Source organism: Epinephelus fuscoguttatus, linkage group LG12, assembly GCF_011397635.1.
Source record: "Epinephelus fuscoguttatus linkage group LG12, E.fuscoguttatus.final_Chr_v1".
NCBI classification, from domain to species: domain Eukaryota; kingdom Metazoa; phylum Chordata; class Actinopteri; order Perciformes; family Serranidae; genus Epinephelus; species Epinephelus fuscoguttatus.
This window is the reverse complement of record NC_064763.1, coordinates 22,070,392-22,087,248: the sequence shown is the minus strand read 5'-3', so window position 1 is coordinate 22,087,248 and position 16,857 is coordinate 22,070,392. Positions and strand designations below refer to the sequence as shown.

Here is a 16,857-nt window from a genome sequence, read left to right as displayed (position 1 = left end):
CTGTAACTGCGCATGGCTATTAGGGCTGATCATTTGCATAGAAAGGGGCAAACTTTGCGCCAAATCTATGCATATTACCTCATTTAAAAATGTGCAAAGAGCACAGGAGCACCGAGGCGCTGTTTGCTTGGCAGTGCAGTTAGGCTGTAATTCACCCTTTGCAGGTAATTTTGAGAATTACAGTTTCTGCTTGTCTTATTTGTACAGGTTTAGCAGCTACAAAAGCCACACAATCCTTTTGTGAATTCTCCCATCAATGTAAACTTTCATTTGTTAACAAGAAAATTCAACAAGGCACCAAATACACCTAACTTCCAAACCTTCTAATGAACTCTATCTCAACTGTACTCGTCTTTTACCTCTAGAGGTTATCAAATCATGTTTGTAGAGCACTTATAACTTTATGGAATGTGTTCGATCAATACGCCTGAATTTATTTTTAGGGTTTCATGTTGAGTCAAAACCTGCAAAGGAAAGAAATGACAGGACACAAGGCAGACAGGAAGATATGAGCTGTCCTGAAAACACCTCAGTCAAAGGAGGCAATTTAAGTATTATCCCTGGCTGCCTTCCTACATGCAGAGTATTTTCCTCCATCCAGGGTCACTCTCTCCTTGCACCATGACACAACAATTAACTTCAAAGTCAATTATCCAGACAACTGGCTTTTGTTTTTGCTGTATCAACCTAAATAGGGAAAGTACTGGGCAAAAACAACAATAGCATACTGAACACTGCTATTCTATTTATTTTAAATACAGTCTGTGGACTCTATCTAGTTATTGGCAGGTATCTACATTGTTATCTCGTTCATACTAAGAGATGAGGGTATTAATTTACACATAATGACACAGATAACCACACACACCTCTCCCTTGGGTGTGGTGACGGCAGTCCTGCGAGGGTCGATCTCCTCGTTGATGGAGGAGAGAAAGTTCTGAGATATCCGCAGAGCGTCCTGCAGGAGGGGGAAGTCCGGGTGGTCCTTAGGAGTGTGTTTCAGCAAGTCCTGCAACACATGCACAAATGCAATGGTGACATAGACGCACACAATCATGGCTTGGTTTAAAACTTTGTTGGTGCAATAAAATGTCTTTTTCTGTAAACTGTCAGAAATTCATTTCTACCTCCTAAAAAATCCACGTATGCACAAGCCCTGATTGAATTTTGTGTTATTATTCAAAACATAATTGCACTGTGCGAACACAGTGAATACTTAAGTAATCTCTGAAAATCCCATTTCCTTGTTTTTATTGAAGGTGCTCTCATCTGCATAGCAGCGGGGTGAACAGGACAGCTGACAACAGAGACTTGAGATGCCGTCTTCGTTCCAAAACAAACAAATTTTCACCTCCTCTTACTTTGCATAAAAAGACAGGAACATGACCTTCGCAGAATCCCTCACACTAGCGTTAGATGCGCTGGGCATGTTGTTGTTCTGACAGCTTTATGCAAAAGTAGTCGTGCAATAAACTCCCGTAACATAACTCGACACATCCAGGCATCTCCGCTGACTTGATTGGCAGTTCCCACTTAATTACTATTACTCATCCAAAGAGGTCGGTTTATTTAGGCTGCGAGGACACTGTGATAAACAACAAAAAGCAGGCTTTGATTTTTTTAGCACTTGGGCTGCTGTGTGGAGCCGCTAACGGAGAATTAAGATGTGTGAAAGACAACATTTTATTCTCGAGAGTGGATTTGCTGAGAGGAATGTCGAGTCTATCATCAGAAATCTTTCTGGTAGAAACTGTTTATTCTGCTTTGTGTGTGTGTGTGTGTGTGTGTGTGTGTGTGTGTGTGTGTGTGTGTGTGTGATCAGTTCATCAACATGCAAAACAAAGGAGTGACACAACAACACATATTTTCTCACTTGCCTCTTGTGCTATCTGGCCATGTAGTTTTTATTGTTTTACTTTATTCAGTGGTGGAAAAGATAATTTACGCATCAGAATAGGGACTGTGAAGTTGACGTCATGCGTTTTAAATTTTGGGACAGATCTTGTGAGGAATATGCTCTGCTACAATGGTTACCCGATAACCTTTCATTTTGTTTATTAAAAAGTTACCAAATCTGATGTAGAAAGAAAAAGAGAAATAAAAGTGACTCTATACAGAGAAATTGAATTGCAATGCCAATATTTCAAAAAGTAATCACAACAGACCTATTTCCTGAACTAACTGCATTACCTATGGATAAGTTTTAAAGTTACAAATGTCCAGAAGCTCGAGAACAATTTTGTGTGAGCACAGTGATACTTGCAAAGGAAAGATGGCTCTCCGCTCTTTGGCCTTGTTAGGATATAACACCAAGCAAAATACATACGATAAGGAGGTAACTACCGTAGCAGGCCAATCAACAGAGCACATACCTCACAAAATGGCACTCGCATGCAATATGGCATGAGGTACCTTCACATACCTTATACCAGAAAACTCCATTTCAAATAATAATCCTGCATTTAAAATCCTACTTAAGAAAAGTAAAGTACTTTCAACTAAAAGTACTCCAAGTATCAAAAGTAAAAGTACGGGGCTGGTTGCACTAAGAACCTTGAGTTAAGATTTTCCTTAATGTCCGAGATAAGGTTTTCTTGAAGAATAAAAAAATCAATTGCACAAAACATCCTTTAGTCCTTAAGGATTTAAGGTTTTCCCCTTATCTTGGTCTTATACTTATGCTTAAAGTTTGTTAAACCATTGCACAAAAGAACCTTAGTAACCAAAGTAAAGACAAAAACTTAAATTACCCTTGACTCCATCTTAACCGCAACATGGTTGAGCTTATGGAGATAAATGAGAGAAATTAAGGCATCCTGAGAAGAGTGTTCCATGACTGGAGGAACCTGTTGGACACACTTAATGATGAGCAGGTTATTTTGAATTTTACCAGAAGTCCATTAATGACTGTGACCGTCTAGGGTTGGATAACTCAACGCTCCAAAGCTGCGCTCTTCCAGTCCCTTCACAATTAATGATGGCTCTGTGGATTTATGTAACAGGATCTTTCCAGTCAGTTATTGGCGAGGTATTTCATGTGAGCTTTAAGTGGCATACTTAAGGAGCAAACTTAAGGTGCTTTGTGCAACTGACCCCTGGTTCGGCAGTAAAATGTCCCCTGTGACATATGATGTGATATATTATTGTTATTGTTAATATTGATGCATCAACAAGTAAGCTGCATTTTATTGCTGAAGCTGGTCCAGTGCTTCTCAATCTGGGGGTCGGCCCCCTTTCAAAGGGTCACAAGATAAATCTGAGGGGTCCTGAGATGATTAATGTGAGGGGAAGGAAAAACAAAAAGTAAAAGTCGTTCTCTAATCTTGGCCTTTTGTGAAATATCGGAAGAACTAACAACTCATTGGCATTTGAAACATTACAAAGAGCTCCAACCAGATTGGTTTGGTTGTTGTGTATTTTATAAGTTTATAGTATTTTCTATGCAAGTTCTAAATCTAAGAAGTAACTAATATTGTAGCATATTAGTATAGTAGTAAATAGCATAAGTAAAAAGTAGCATTGAAATGAAATATGAAAGTAAACTGTGAGTTACTCAAAATTGTACTTAAATTTAAATACAGTACTCGAGTAAATGTACTTAGTTCATTTCCACCACTGGTTATATGTGCCAGTGTGTTGAGTTATCTGTGTCCACACACCGATATGGTGGAAGTGAATGGAGTTTCTCTCCTGTCTTTTCTGTCATTTGGATGAAATGATCCTTTAAAGTCATGTACAGTAAGTGCGAGCAGCATACTCACATGAAGGACCAGGGTGCTTCTGGTAACACGGTCAATGGGCTTGTAAAGGAGAGCTGTGGGAAGACAAAAGAAGAGGAAGGCTCTGAGTCAGTGTTGCTTACACACACACACACACACACACACACACACACACACACAAACGAACAACAAACACACATAAATAAACAAACAAACAAACACACACACAAGGTCACAGTTCCACTGCTCCAACAAGGACAAATACTCCGACTCATGGCACCTGTAGTCTGACAGGTGATATGATTTCGGCCGCCTACAACTTGTTCAGAACACAGCAGCCCGAGCACTGATGAGGACCAGACAACGAGCACATACATCTCCTATTTTAAAGTCATTACATTGGGAAATGGGAAAACACAGGGGTCCCTTGACCTCTCACCTCAAGATATCTGAATGTAAATGAGTTCTATTGTTCTCCCCTTTATGGACGTGCCTACTGTATGCTAGGCCCATGCAGATTTGGACAAAAAACACACAGCTTTCTCATTCAGTACAAAGCAACCCGCCACAATCAAAACATCTGCCACCACAAAAAGATTTTCTATTTTTGGAGCTGAACCGTTCATTAGAAGTGCTGTTAAAATATATCTGTAAGTTTGGTTATTTATAGCACCACACTATTGAGCACAGAGTGCACTCTTGGCACAGGTGAAGCAGCAGAACGTCAGGCACGTTGATGGAGAGACTTAACCGTTCATTCTACTGTGTCTAAACTGGGTCTAACTAGCCTCTGCAGCAGCTGCTTCTCTCCATCCATTTGATCTGATCAGCTCTGAACATGTCAACAGATCAATTATCCACCCTGCGACTCCCACAGACCCGCAAAAATGTGAGAAGGGACACAGAGCAATACAAAAGGACAAAGTCTTGGTGTCTTGATGTGGCATTTTGGAGGGATTTTGACCCCTTTTTTGTTTGTTTTTACAAATTCTCGATCTCGGTAACAAATGCTATCAACCCCAACACATGCTAACAACCTGAGGTACATAATTGAGCATGGGGATAGCAATCGTACACTTATTCATCATAATGATCAATCAGTAACAGATGTATGATGAGATGCTTCTCAAATTAATCTTCAGGTTCCCTCCTTTCATATGATGTAAACCACTTATGTGTGGCATCTAATGTTGACCTGTTATCTCCCCCTAAAGGTCCCCTGTACCCCTGCTAAAAAGACGGCAAAAATGGGCCTCTTTGGTTTTCGTAGTATTTTTTATCCTTTGTGTTATTCATTCTCGTGACTTTCCCCCTCTTTGTTATCAAAAAAGCCAATCAGTAGCCTGAAAAACAGCTATTACTGAAAGGCTATCTGGAGCAGTGACTCTGTAGCGCATTCTTACAACTTCTATTAGGTGTACACATGTAAAAATTCCTGTTAGCAAGGTTAGAGCCAGCACTATTTTGCTTCATTTCTGACCCCTCACAAAGAAGATAATAGCACACACTATGATGTTACAAGCCAAGAACTCAGTTTTCCCCTGTCAGCACTAAAAACTGAGCTTCTGAAAATCTTCTTCTGGACTCTGGAATTTTACAAAGGTCTGTCTTCAGTGACCGAAAATGCAGTTTGTGTTTGGACCTAAAGCCAAAATGCTTAGAAAAAGCTATGTTTTAGAAAATACTCATGTATGTTTGGACAAGGATTAAATGACAACAAGCATCCACACTGCTGAAGCGCCTTTTAGCGATACACGCAGCTGACCCTGACCTTTGAGGTCCATGTGCGAACAACAGAAGATCATATTATTGTTATTTTAAAAAAAGAAATCTGATTGTACGTGTGTTGTTATAAGTTGAAAGGTTGAAGGTGGGGGACTGTTCAGTTTGTTCTGCACAACAAAGGAATGGACACACACACACACACACACACACACACAAGTCCAGAGCCAGGCTGCTTAACATGCAGTCCACCTCCGTGGTCGATGCTGCAGTCTCCTATTGGTTCTCAAAGAGTTTGCTTCAACTGCATATTTAGGCTGCTACTAGGTAAACTACAGCCTGGACGACGGACTTTAAGAGTCCCTCTGAATAACACTGAGGCACACAAAAACAGCACAAATGAAAGCATGTTTATATAGAAAGTGCAATAACCACAGACAAGTGCCCAAACAGCACCGCTCCTATCTCCAAATCAAAGTTTAAGCCTGCACCACCACACTTGGCTGGTTTCCGGCTTTGCTGCGGGGTTGATGCGAACAGCGGCAGGTCTGACACACATGACAGCTCTGGGTGAGAAACTCCCACAGACAGGACAGAGGGGAAAGATGGAAAGAAAATGGAAAAAATGGGGGTGGGCGGCAGGCAGGGTGGCAGATGTGAGAACCCCTGGGGAGACACGAATAAGAAGCAAGCACACATATAGATGTAAAAGAAGAGAAGACAGAGGGAGGTTGAAGGAGATGACTTTTATTCTCTCCTCAGTCAGACCTGGATTGCAGCAGTCATCTAATGAAATGCCAAAAACGTCTCAAGGTCTCAAAATAATAATGCCACTGGTGTCACGAAGCATTGTAAAAAAAAAAAAAAGAAAAAAGTATAATAATGTTTTTCCGCACATGCGCTCAGAAATCAAAAAAGGCTATGCAATAAAAGCAAACCACATCAGCAAGAGCACAAGAATCTGGAAACCAGCTGACAGTGTTCCACTCAATGATCAAGCTAATCTCCATTCATTACAGTGCAGACTTAAAGCGACTGATTTTAAAACCAAGGGAAGAAAAGCTAGCCAGGTGAAACAGAGAGAAGTGCTGTGCCTTCTGTATGCAGGGCAGGTTGTCTCAGACAGACAGTGCTCCGCTCCCACAGAGACACAGGAACAGTGCTACACTCATCTGTTTAAACCACTGAACATCGCTCCCATCAGCTGTACAGTAGTACGGACGTGCTGTCTCTCATTTCTTCTACGCCTCTGTACGCTTACTTTTAAGTGTTCGTCCTCCTTTCTTCTCGCCTCCTCCTTCAACTAAGAGAAATGAAAGGGCGCGAGCAGAAACCTACAGGGAACATGTTCGGATCTACTGATAGGGCTTGTCATATTAAACTTTACACACCCTCATATGCTCAAATACACACGGACACACACTCACACACCCAGCTACTGTATAAGACCAAAGAGAATCTTCTAGAGGGTCTTGCTGATGCTCTTTGAAGTTTCTCCACCCTATGGTCATTAATAATGCGGCCTCCATCTACGGTCCTGGTTCACTGAACCAATACGTTACCTCCTGGAGGATTTACTACATGACCTGCTCTGTCTGCAAGGGCTGCAAACTCCTCTAATTATGTGTGAGTGCAGGTTTATATTCACCTCAAGTACAGCTACTTTAGGTGACTTTAGGTTACCATGGGTACAATTTTACTTCCAGTTTTGTTAGTGCAGTACATTTGAGGACATCAGTTGGGAGTACGCTAGCTGGTTGTACAAGTCAGTACATCATGTATTGATTATTTATGTCCCGCTTTGTGCTGCGTGTCTGAAATTCTACTGCAACTGGGATCTATTTGAAAACAAGAGTCTGTATGCAGTCAGGCGGCATACTCACAGTGACAACGTCAATGTTAAGCTGGTAACAATTCCCATGTTCCTAAGTTCAGCATGTTAACATGCTAACAGTTGCTAATTAGCACTAATCACACAGTTCAGCTGTGGCTGATGTGAATGTCATTTTTATTTGCAGGTATTTGATCAGAAAGTAAAATATTGGGGAAATTTTGACCTGATGATGGTTCTAGATGGAAAGTTAAAGCAGCAGTGCAAGACATCTGTCTCCCCCCTCTGGCAGCGAGAGTAAGTACACAAACACTATCAACGCATGCTTATGACGTATGCCTGCAGGCGAACTCGCCACATCTCCCCGTCCCTGGGAGCATTCTTTTCAAGTTGTTTTTAGTCTCAAGTTTAATTTAGTTTATTTATTTGAGTCCTCCTCCCCTATTTCATCAACTAAAAAATGGACACTTCTCATTCAAATTAAACAAAATGAGCAAAAAAAACAAGAAACACTTGGCACAAAAAAACAAAACAAACTATAGACCCACAAGCAAACAAACTATAGAAAAAAAAAATCCTTCCTCTGAACACCAAGTTTGTTTTTTTATCTGGAGCATCCATACTTTTCTTGGACGCTTCTTAGCTAGCTTCTGCCAGACTCCTAGCTGCCACTCTGTTGCACTGGTGTCCCCTGTTCCCTCTGGCTCTGGCAGGTTGATGTAAAACTAATTATTTCTGGTGCAGCAGCTCAGGAGAAGTCGCCAGCGACACCAGACACCACAAATTGGAATACAGTGAAATACAGAGAGCTATCCTAGGCAGGTTTTGCGAGGGCTTGGATGTAACGGTCGTTCATTTATATACTTAAATCCCGCACTCTAGCTCTAAGGAGATTTAACAATAATAATGTTCACTGGTTTAGAACGTAACGCTTGCTATTTGGCATTAAACACAAAGTACTGATGGGGCTTATAGGAATGTCATTAGTTTGCAGGTATTTGGTCATTAAGTATTGGACAAATTTTGACCTGGAGATGGGGATAGATGGAAAGTTATGGGATCGTCAAAGTCAGTATTATTCATCTTCAGAGGATCATGAATGTTTGTACAAAATCTCCTTGTAATCCTCACAATTTTTGGAACCAATGTACTGTCAGTCTGATGACAGTTTAGCCCCTGGAGCAACAGACAATATTTCGGGGGTTCCAGTGTGGCCAGCGGATTTCTTGATAATGGATATAGTAAATGGAAAATAGACTACATTTGTATAGTGTGCCAAGGTTTCGTTTTCTGTGCAAAGTTCATTGTTTACAGTCCGATTAGCAACTTAAGATGCAAGAGCAGAAAACTTGAAGGTACGTAACACTGTAAAGGACGCGCCTGCCATCTTTTGAAGTACATGCTCTGTTCTCCCTATAACCAAAGTGTATGCACTCAGTCCAAAAATGAGATAGTTTATGAATTATGTGAGTGGCGTTAGTGCATTGGGGTATATAATCCAGCCTTGGGCTGCCAAGTCATATGATCCATGTTGTTTATCTTAAATAGTTTGTCCAAATATCGTTGCTTCACCATGTAGCAGGCGCAATAACACGGTGTGATCCATACAAGATGGCGCCCCTTCGCAAAGATTTAACACCTTGTGAAGTCACCTTCACATTCTCTACGGAGTGGGAATCGAGAGATGACATCTATGACCGGGTTGTTTCACAAGTAGCTAGTTTACACTCAGTTAAAAAGCTAATGAGAAGCTGAATCGTCATCAGATGATGGTCGATGGGTTCCGAGATTGCATTTCGGCCATTGTGTTTAACCTCTTTGACTCCCCACACGGACTGTTTACCTGCATGAAACCGAAGCCCATTGAGAGATTACAGCGTATCAAACAGTTGTTGAGATATTTCAGCCTGGACGAGGTCACTCAATGGCTACAGAAAGATCAATAACACCTTCTACAGCGAAGTTCAAAGTCCAGTCAAAAGTCAGGACGAGAGGATGAGAAGATAGTGAGGGAGAATCAGACAGAGAAGCAGATTATTGGAAGTCGATGACCTGTCACAGTGGGATGCCTCTGATTGGTCCTGTTCTCAAGGTCGCCTGGACGAGTTGGCTGACAGACAGACAGTTTGTCTTTTCTATGAAGGGGGTAGACCAAAGTCTTTGACACATACTGCACCGGTCTACAGCTAGGACACGGGGACTGCCAACTTTATTTGGCAAGACATTCAGCCGACACCAGTGTTAGACATGAACCGTGTCGAGGACGAGGAGGGCAGAGCGGGAAAATGAAGATGGCAGAATGACAGATAGGGAGAGAGTATGTATGGATTAAGAAAATGGAGAGAAAACTGTCAGGGTATGGAGCAGGAGTCCCCATTTACAAGTAAAACAGGATGTCAGATGTTTGATTTAGTACTTGTGTTTCTGTATGCATCTATTCATTAGAAAGTGGCTGGCAGATAAACCAGTATGTAAACAAGCCTGACAAATTGACTTATTCGACTGAAGAAAACACACAAAAGCACAAGTCAGTTCATGTGGCTGAGGTCCAGTTAGATCATGTTAAAGGCGAGGAGGATGGGTGGATGAGCACAGGGAGGAAAGCATGATAAAAGACATATGAAGGGAAAAGAAAGAGGAAACAATAGCTGAGCTGAGCCAGAGAAACCCCTCGCCTACCGCGCCAGGTAATTAAGGAACTGCAATACAAACAGTAATCAAAGCAACTGCCCTGGGTGCTGACAAACACTGATTGTTGAGGGACTATGACACCAGCTTCATGCTACTTATCTACCGTGGTAACCTATGATACAGCAGACCAGTCATATAGTAGTGTGATATAGCACAGTCTCAGCAGTGAAAATGAGAAACTGGTGTGATTATAACAACCAGCATGTTTGTTTTTCCCCCCTCATTTACGGTGCATTAATTAACACTTCACAGGTACACACATGTGAACACTCACCCACCCTCTCTCAGCCAAACAAAGCCCCATCATTTGCTCTTCATGTTTGGATAGGGCACATTTCATTCTTTCCTCTGGAGGTCTATTCCCTGGTTCAGTTGTGCCAATTCCCCCAAAACAGCTTAAGTTGGCAAGACACTGCCAGAGCACAACCAGCTACCTGATACATAAACTCCCTCACACACTGATCAGACTTGTTCCGATCCTCTGGTGATAAGTATTCCCTACGAGGAGCAGTCTGGGGGCAGCAGTTCTTATACAGACCAAACGTGCTCTGCTTTTAAACACACACACACTCAAAAAAAAAGCTGTATATCCTGTATTTTAATTAAAAGACATAAACAATTGCAGTCTGGTGAGCTACATACATATACGGATCATCACTCAGCAGACACACAAAAGAACGCTTCAAAAGAAACTAATTTTATCACTTCATTACGTGAGCTACATGTACATGCAACATCATTAGCAGACAGTTACTATTTGTGCAGCACGAGCATCACTTCACAAAGGTCCAAATACCCATCAGTTATGCTGGTATCCCGAATCAACCCTTGTCCCAACTTCACATCAGCAAACACAGTGCACTACCAATCTACCGTAGAATCAGCGACGATGTCATTCTAGAAAAATGGCAAGAAAAAGGAAAAACAGCACCAAGTCGCCTACATTGAGCGGCGGCAGCTCATATCATGCAGTCGTTACCGTATGTGCAGTTACAACACAGTCTGAGGACCAGAAGCACCTCCATATCCCTCATGTCCTCTCCTCACTCTGTTCTTCTGCTCACTGCCTCCTTTCTCAGGCAGAGACAGACAGAGAGAGAGAGAGAGAGAGAGAGAGGGGGAGTTAAAGAGAGAGAGCAAGTGTGTGTGTGTGTGTGTGTGTGTGTGTGTGTGTGCGCACGTGTGAGAGAGAGAGAGAGAGAGAGAGAGAGAGAGAGAAAGTGCTCACACATGTGCCCGTTTGCCTCCCAAAGCCCGCCACTGCATACACAAGTAGAAGGGGCAGGACCGGAGTCTTAAAGCAGCGAGCAAGCTGAGACAGACGCGCACGCACGCTCACAAATAGACACACAAATACAAGAACGCACCAGACACACACTGACACACACGGACAAGAACGCACACACATACACACACTAACACTTACCCTCCATCGAGACAGTCGTGGTACAATCTTTGGAGTCTTTAGGACCTTTTACTTTGAGGTTCTGAAAGAAAGGAGCGGAATGATCAATTTAATTAATTATACACACACAACCACGCTCTCGCTCCCACACACACACACACACACACACACACACACACAGCTCTCTTCTGCTTGGCTGAGGCTAATAGAACTAATGAAGAAGTATAGGGTCACTGCAGCAGACTGAGACAGCTGAAGGAGTCTGGACGATACAAGTTTTACGTCACAGTAAATTATATTTACAGCCACCAACACACCTCTACAGCGTGACTGTGCTATTATATTCATTAAGGTTTTGATTGCTTTGCCGTACATTGCATTTGGATTAGTGTTGCGATGGGGCGCTGTATTGGAAATCACAATTACAGCAAAAGACAGGAGTACAATCCACTAATAGATATGTATTACAAGTATGTGTGTATGTAACTTAAATGCAAGCAGGCTGTGAAGGTTCTACAATGCTAGTGGGTAGTAAAAGGTCAAAAACATGACAGGAAATTGAGGGTTTTATATTTATAAATTTAAGGTGACTACCTCCACAGCATCTAAACTTGACGGTTGCAAAGGGTACGGTTGGTAATTTTTAACCTGGACTCTGTTTCCCCATGTTTTTGTGTCTAAGTGACTAATGGGAACAACAATTTTAGAACCGCCGCAATAGAGGATGCAATGTAACCACCCAGGGCATGTTCATATTGTCAACTTATGTCCACTAAAAGTGCTTGTTTTTAGAACATCTTTTCATGGATTCATGGATAAGTGACAAACCACCTTCTAAGGCAAACTGGCACAATATAATCATGGAGTGTTTTCTTCTAGTATACAAAGAGACGATTCATGGAAATATGGACTCCATACCTCTGGATGTTGTTTGTAAAAAGAACAAAAGTCAATAAATATATTTGATTTTTGCCACTGACAGGCTCAGATTGTTATTCTAAGTGTCTGGCCACATTATAGAAATGATCCCCACAGAGATAGACCTTTTTGTTAAAGGGAAATTTCGGTTTATTTCAACCTGTATCGTCCTAAATTTGTTTCAAGTGACTAGTGACATAAAAATAATAGTTAGCATGTTAGCCCTTAGCCTAGATACAGCCGTGGCGCATTAGTAGCGTCAGACCTGTTAAAACGTAATTGAACGGGCATACCTTCAAGTGCAAAGTTAGTCCACTAAACGAGCTTTTTTTCCACAAAGAGCACCCCATATCGTTAGGATAAATGTCAGAGAACATACAGAAAACGACATGTAAACGTGTTGTCTTACCTTACTGGTGTTTGTTTATCATCTAGCTCTGCTTTCCAAAGCGCGGCCGAAATATCGCAAGAACAAGCAGCGATCTCATAGCGTGCCTGAACAAGCAGCAACAGCTGGAAGGATACACTGACGAAGAGCTTCGTGAAATTGAAGAACGGAGGAGGAGAGAGAGAGAGGCGCAACAGGTAGAGGACGAATGGCTGCTGCAAGGCTGCGTAGCTCTGGAGATTGGTGGTGTACCTGTGAGGAATGCCTCTGTTGCAAGGAATGGGACCGGTTGCAGCCTTATTTTCAAGGTCTGAATATGACCGAGGACGAGACACCTCCGCCTGGAGTAACGTTAGTATCCAGCTGGGCTTTATCTAGAGCTGGCGAGATATATTTCGGCCGCGCTTTAGAAAGCAGAGCTAGAGGGATAAACAAACACGGCACCACACCGGTAAGTTAAGACAACACGTTTACATGTCATTTTCTATATATTCTCTGACATTTATCCTAACGATATAAGGCGGTCTTTGGGGGAAAAAAAGCTTGTTTAGTGGACTAACTTTGCACGGCCGAAATATATCTCGCGAGCTCTAGATAAAGCCCAGCTGGATACTACTCCAGGTGGAGGTGTGCGCCCCGGCTGTATCTAGGCTAACGGCTAACATGCTAACTATTATTTTTATGTCACTAGTCACTTGAAACAAATTTAGGACGATAGGAGACAGGTTGAAATAAACCGAAATTTCCTTTTAAATAACAGTATGAGCCTGTCAGTGGCAAAAACAAGCACTTTTACTGGACATAAATTGATGGTGTGACAATGCTCCTTGAGGTTACACTGCAGCCTGTTTTGCTGCTGCAGGCTACAGTGGTCTTGCTCAATATTGAACCAACTTCAAAAACTGTATTTCCCATTAGTCACTTAGACTCAAAAATATGGGAACATCCAGGTTGAAAAATACCAAATGTAAGATCTTGACCCCGTATTTTTGTTCAAGGTACGCTACAATTAACATAACAGATTGAATGTAAGTATCCCTTATGCAAATTTAAAGTGTACAGCCATGTACAAATCTAGCATGGAAACAAGGAAGTGAGGCTTTATCAGGGTTATCACTTCAGTCACAGAGGTTTGTTAATTAACATCTGTAACACCTTTAAAGCAATCAGGAGGATTTTAGCACCCCAGATCACCACCCTCCTCTACATAAGCTCTATATGTGTTAATTGTATTTCAAGCTGGTGTTCCTCAAAGTAAAACCACATTTCCCATAAACACTGTTGCTTCCTGTCGAAAAGAGGATGTTTTGATTCATCTTGCTTCCCCTCTGTGCTCCATGTGCATTTGTTCTCTCCTTCACTTTACTGAAGAGGATTAATGTGACGGTTTAAGACACCTGAGACCAAATAGATTGTTTAATTCACTTACTATTAAGACAAGTTTGCTGTGGTAATAAATCTAAATATATAGTTACAGCTTTTTCCTCCATAAACTTCACTGGTGCAGGACGAAAGGAAAATGTGTTCTGTACTGAAGCAGCAAGAATTTGTCTTTTTTTGTGTGTTTATGGTAATTATGCTGCCGTCTATACACACACAGCGACTCTGATTATGGGACAAGATTACACCAAATCCTCATATTACAGAAAGAAACAAAAGCCCAGAATCTAATAAATGCTGCATATGTGCTATTCAGACATGTCTTGCTTACATAACGCCAACCGTTTTTTGAGTCTGTGATCATCATTGGAAGATAAACTCACCTCAGATATCTTCTGGAACTGGCCGTTGGCCTGGCTGCATTTCACTGCCGTCTCTAGCGCCACTTTGTAGTTGTCCACAAAAGCCTTGTACACTCCCAACTGGCTGGCCTGTGAAAATAGAACGAATTGGAGACATTAAGGTACAGGAGAAAAATGGTGGTGTGAGAAAATGATAGTGGTATGAGTGAATCTCTCTTCTATTGAAACTTGGTTGCCTGTAACAACCTTGGGACTGATTTCTATGTACAGGACTCAGGATGTGAGGTTATGTGTGCTCTCAAGTACCTTGCCTCTCTTCAGCTCCACTTCAGTGCCATCAGTGTGCAACACCTAGTTGACGTTATGTTAGAAATGCAGTCCGCTAACGCCAACAAACGACCAGCACCCCCCACCAATACAAAGTCCACACATGCTGTGTTTTCTGCTATAAAGGTTTTGCTACGGCAGCCTGGAGATGGACCTTCAGTTAAAGCTGTAGTTAATTTAATTCAGCCAGTGCAAGACCCAGTGACAAGGGGGTGGATATCCAAACTTTCTGTTGCTGCCATTACACAGGTTAGACCTCTCCCTGCTACTGGCCACCAGCCAGGTGTGACCCCCAGCACTGGAGTTTGCACTGGCTGAATATAAGTTGTTACAGGCGCTATCTGAAGGTCTCTGGAGCTGCCATCCGCTCTCTCCTGTGGACAAAAAAAGTGTCCATGTCCAAGTGGTAGGGAGTGAGGTGGAGGGACTGTGATGTGCTAGCTTAACTCATTTGTGGTCTGATAAACAGTAAATTCATCTAATTCAGTGCCCCATATCACAGATTCAGTTTCCCCTGTGCTGAAAAAACTACTAGAGGAAACACAGATGTGAAATATTTTGTGTTATTGTGATTTTAGCTGGCAAATGTTAGCTAATGTCAGGTTGCTTGCTAACATCATGATGTATAAAGAGAACTAGATACAGCGTAGGGAACTGGGACTTCATTCATTCCCATTAACATTGCTCAGTGGCACATTAAGCCAGATACATGATTTCTGTGTTATGAAATTACTCAGACCTTCTGTGTCTTGGTGCCCATGGAGCAGGCGGAATAGAGACTTACAGTGGCCGTGCAGATAACTTCTTCTTTAGCCTTCTGCTAATTTGTATGGAGATAGCGTGATTTAATCATGCAGCTCATTTAGACTTCAGAAATGTTATTGGACCAAATAAATAAAATCCATATAGGGAAACAAGTAATTTCATGTGGGTTGTGGTGCTCATTTAAAAAATGTATCCACGTTTCTACAGACATCTCTTGCACATTGTAAACTTATGGGAAAAAGTCTTTTTGGACCCCATGTCTTCATGTGACAGACCTGGAAGCTGTAGCCCCTTTTACACTGCCGGATTGGAGAGTTGATCCGAGGTGCCCAATTTTCCGCCTCTTAGGGGAGACATATTGGCGGAACCCTTTTAGTTTAAAAAGACCAAGGTGGCCTTCTGCAACGGGAGGGGCTGTTGAAGACAGGAAATAGCTGATAGCAGGAATTAGCAAGCAGCTAGTAGCAAGAGGGAAATGCAAACCTGACAGACACTGTAAAGATGAGCAACTGGGGAGACAAGGAATTGCGCGCCCTCCTTGCCCTCGCAAACGAAGAGGCCATTAACCGTCAGATGGCGGGACAGTGAAGAACGGGCTGACTTATGAGAGAATCGCCGAAGGACTGACTAGCCGCGGCTTTCCTCCTATGTCACTGTTTACGTCACACGCTGAGCTACACGTTTTGTTACTTGCTCACACCCCCCATTGCCCCGAAAAAGCTGCATTCTGTATAAACACAATTAGGTAGGCAGCATTTTGCTGCACTCGCTGATTTTGTTTTTATACTGCCAATGCTGAAAGAAGACTGATTGGGCTTTCCTGCAAATTTGCACAATTCCTATCTAAAAAGAGCTTGAAATTCCATGTTTGACGGCCATGTCCAGTTGGCTTTGTCAAAGAGTCGGGCACTGTTCCTGGCGGCTTGGCTAACTTGGACAAACTGCGTGGTAGTTAATGTAGCAAAATACTGTCTTAAGTGAATAACGTCAGCAAATTTATCCAGACTCCAGGGGCTGGTCTTAAATCACTTTATCAACTAACATTACAAAGCAACCAACGCCAGATCCATGCAACGTATTTTAGTTATAGCTAGCTGGCTGGTTTACTGTCTATTTGATTTAGTATTTCAACACAAGTCTGTCATGGCGGTAAACCAGTGAAGAGAGCACAACTTGCATTCACCTTGAAATATTACTTCCATACTTCCTTACATACGTACTGTCGCACAATGAGATTAAAATTCATATAGAGCTCTGGCAAATGAATTAATTTCTATTCCCATCAGAATTTAGCCTGAAGTGGAGGGTTGAAAAGACTGCTGCAGTCCCACTTCTGCTCTATCAGCATA

At 42.1% G+C, this 16,857-nt stretch overlaps 1 protein-coding gene across 4 annotated transcripts in view; it reads right to left on the bottom strand.

Moving 5' to 3' along the window:
- abr (ABR activator of RhoGEF and GTPase) overlaps positions 1–16,857 on the bottom strand; it is a 211,318-nt gene that overhangs the window by 86,797 nt on the left and 107,664 nt on the right. For all 4 annotated transcript variants that reach the window (XM_049592030.1, XM_049592031.1, XM_049592032.1 and 1 more), the window contains 4 exons: positions 14,438–14,545; positions 11,390–11,450; positions 3,762–3,814; positions 869–1,009 (listed from right to left, as the gene is read on the bottom strand). In XM_049592030.1, coding sequence (XP_049447987.1) covers positions 869–1,009; positions 3,762–3,814; positions 11,390–11,450; positions 14,438–14,545 — 363 coding nt within the window. The remainder of the gene's footprint in view (positions 1–868; positions 1,010–3,761; positions 3,815–11,389; positions 11,451–14,437; positions 14,546–16,857) is intronic.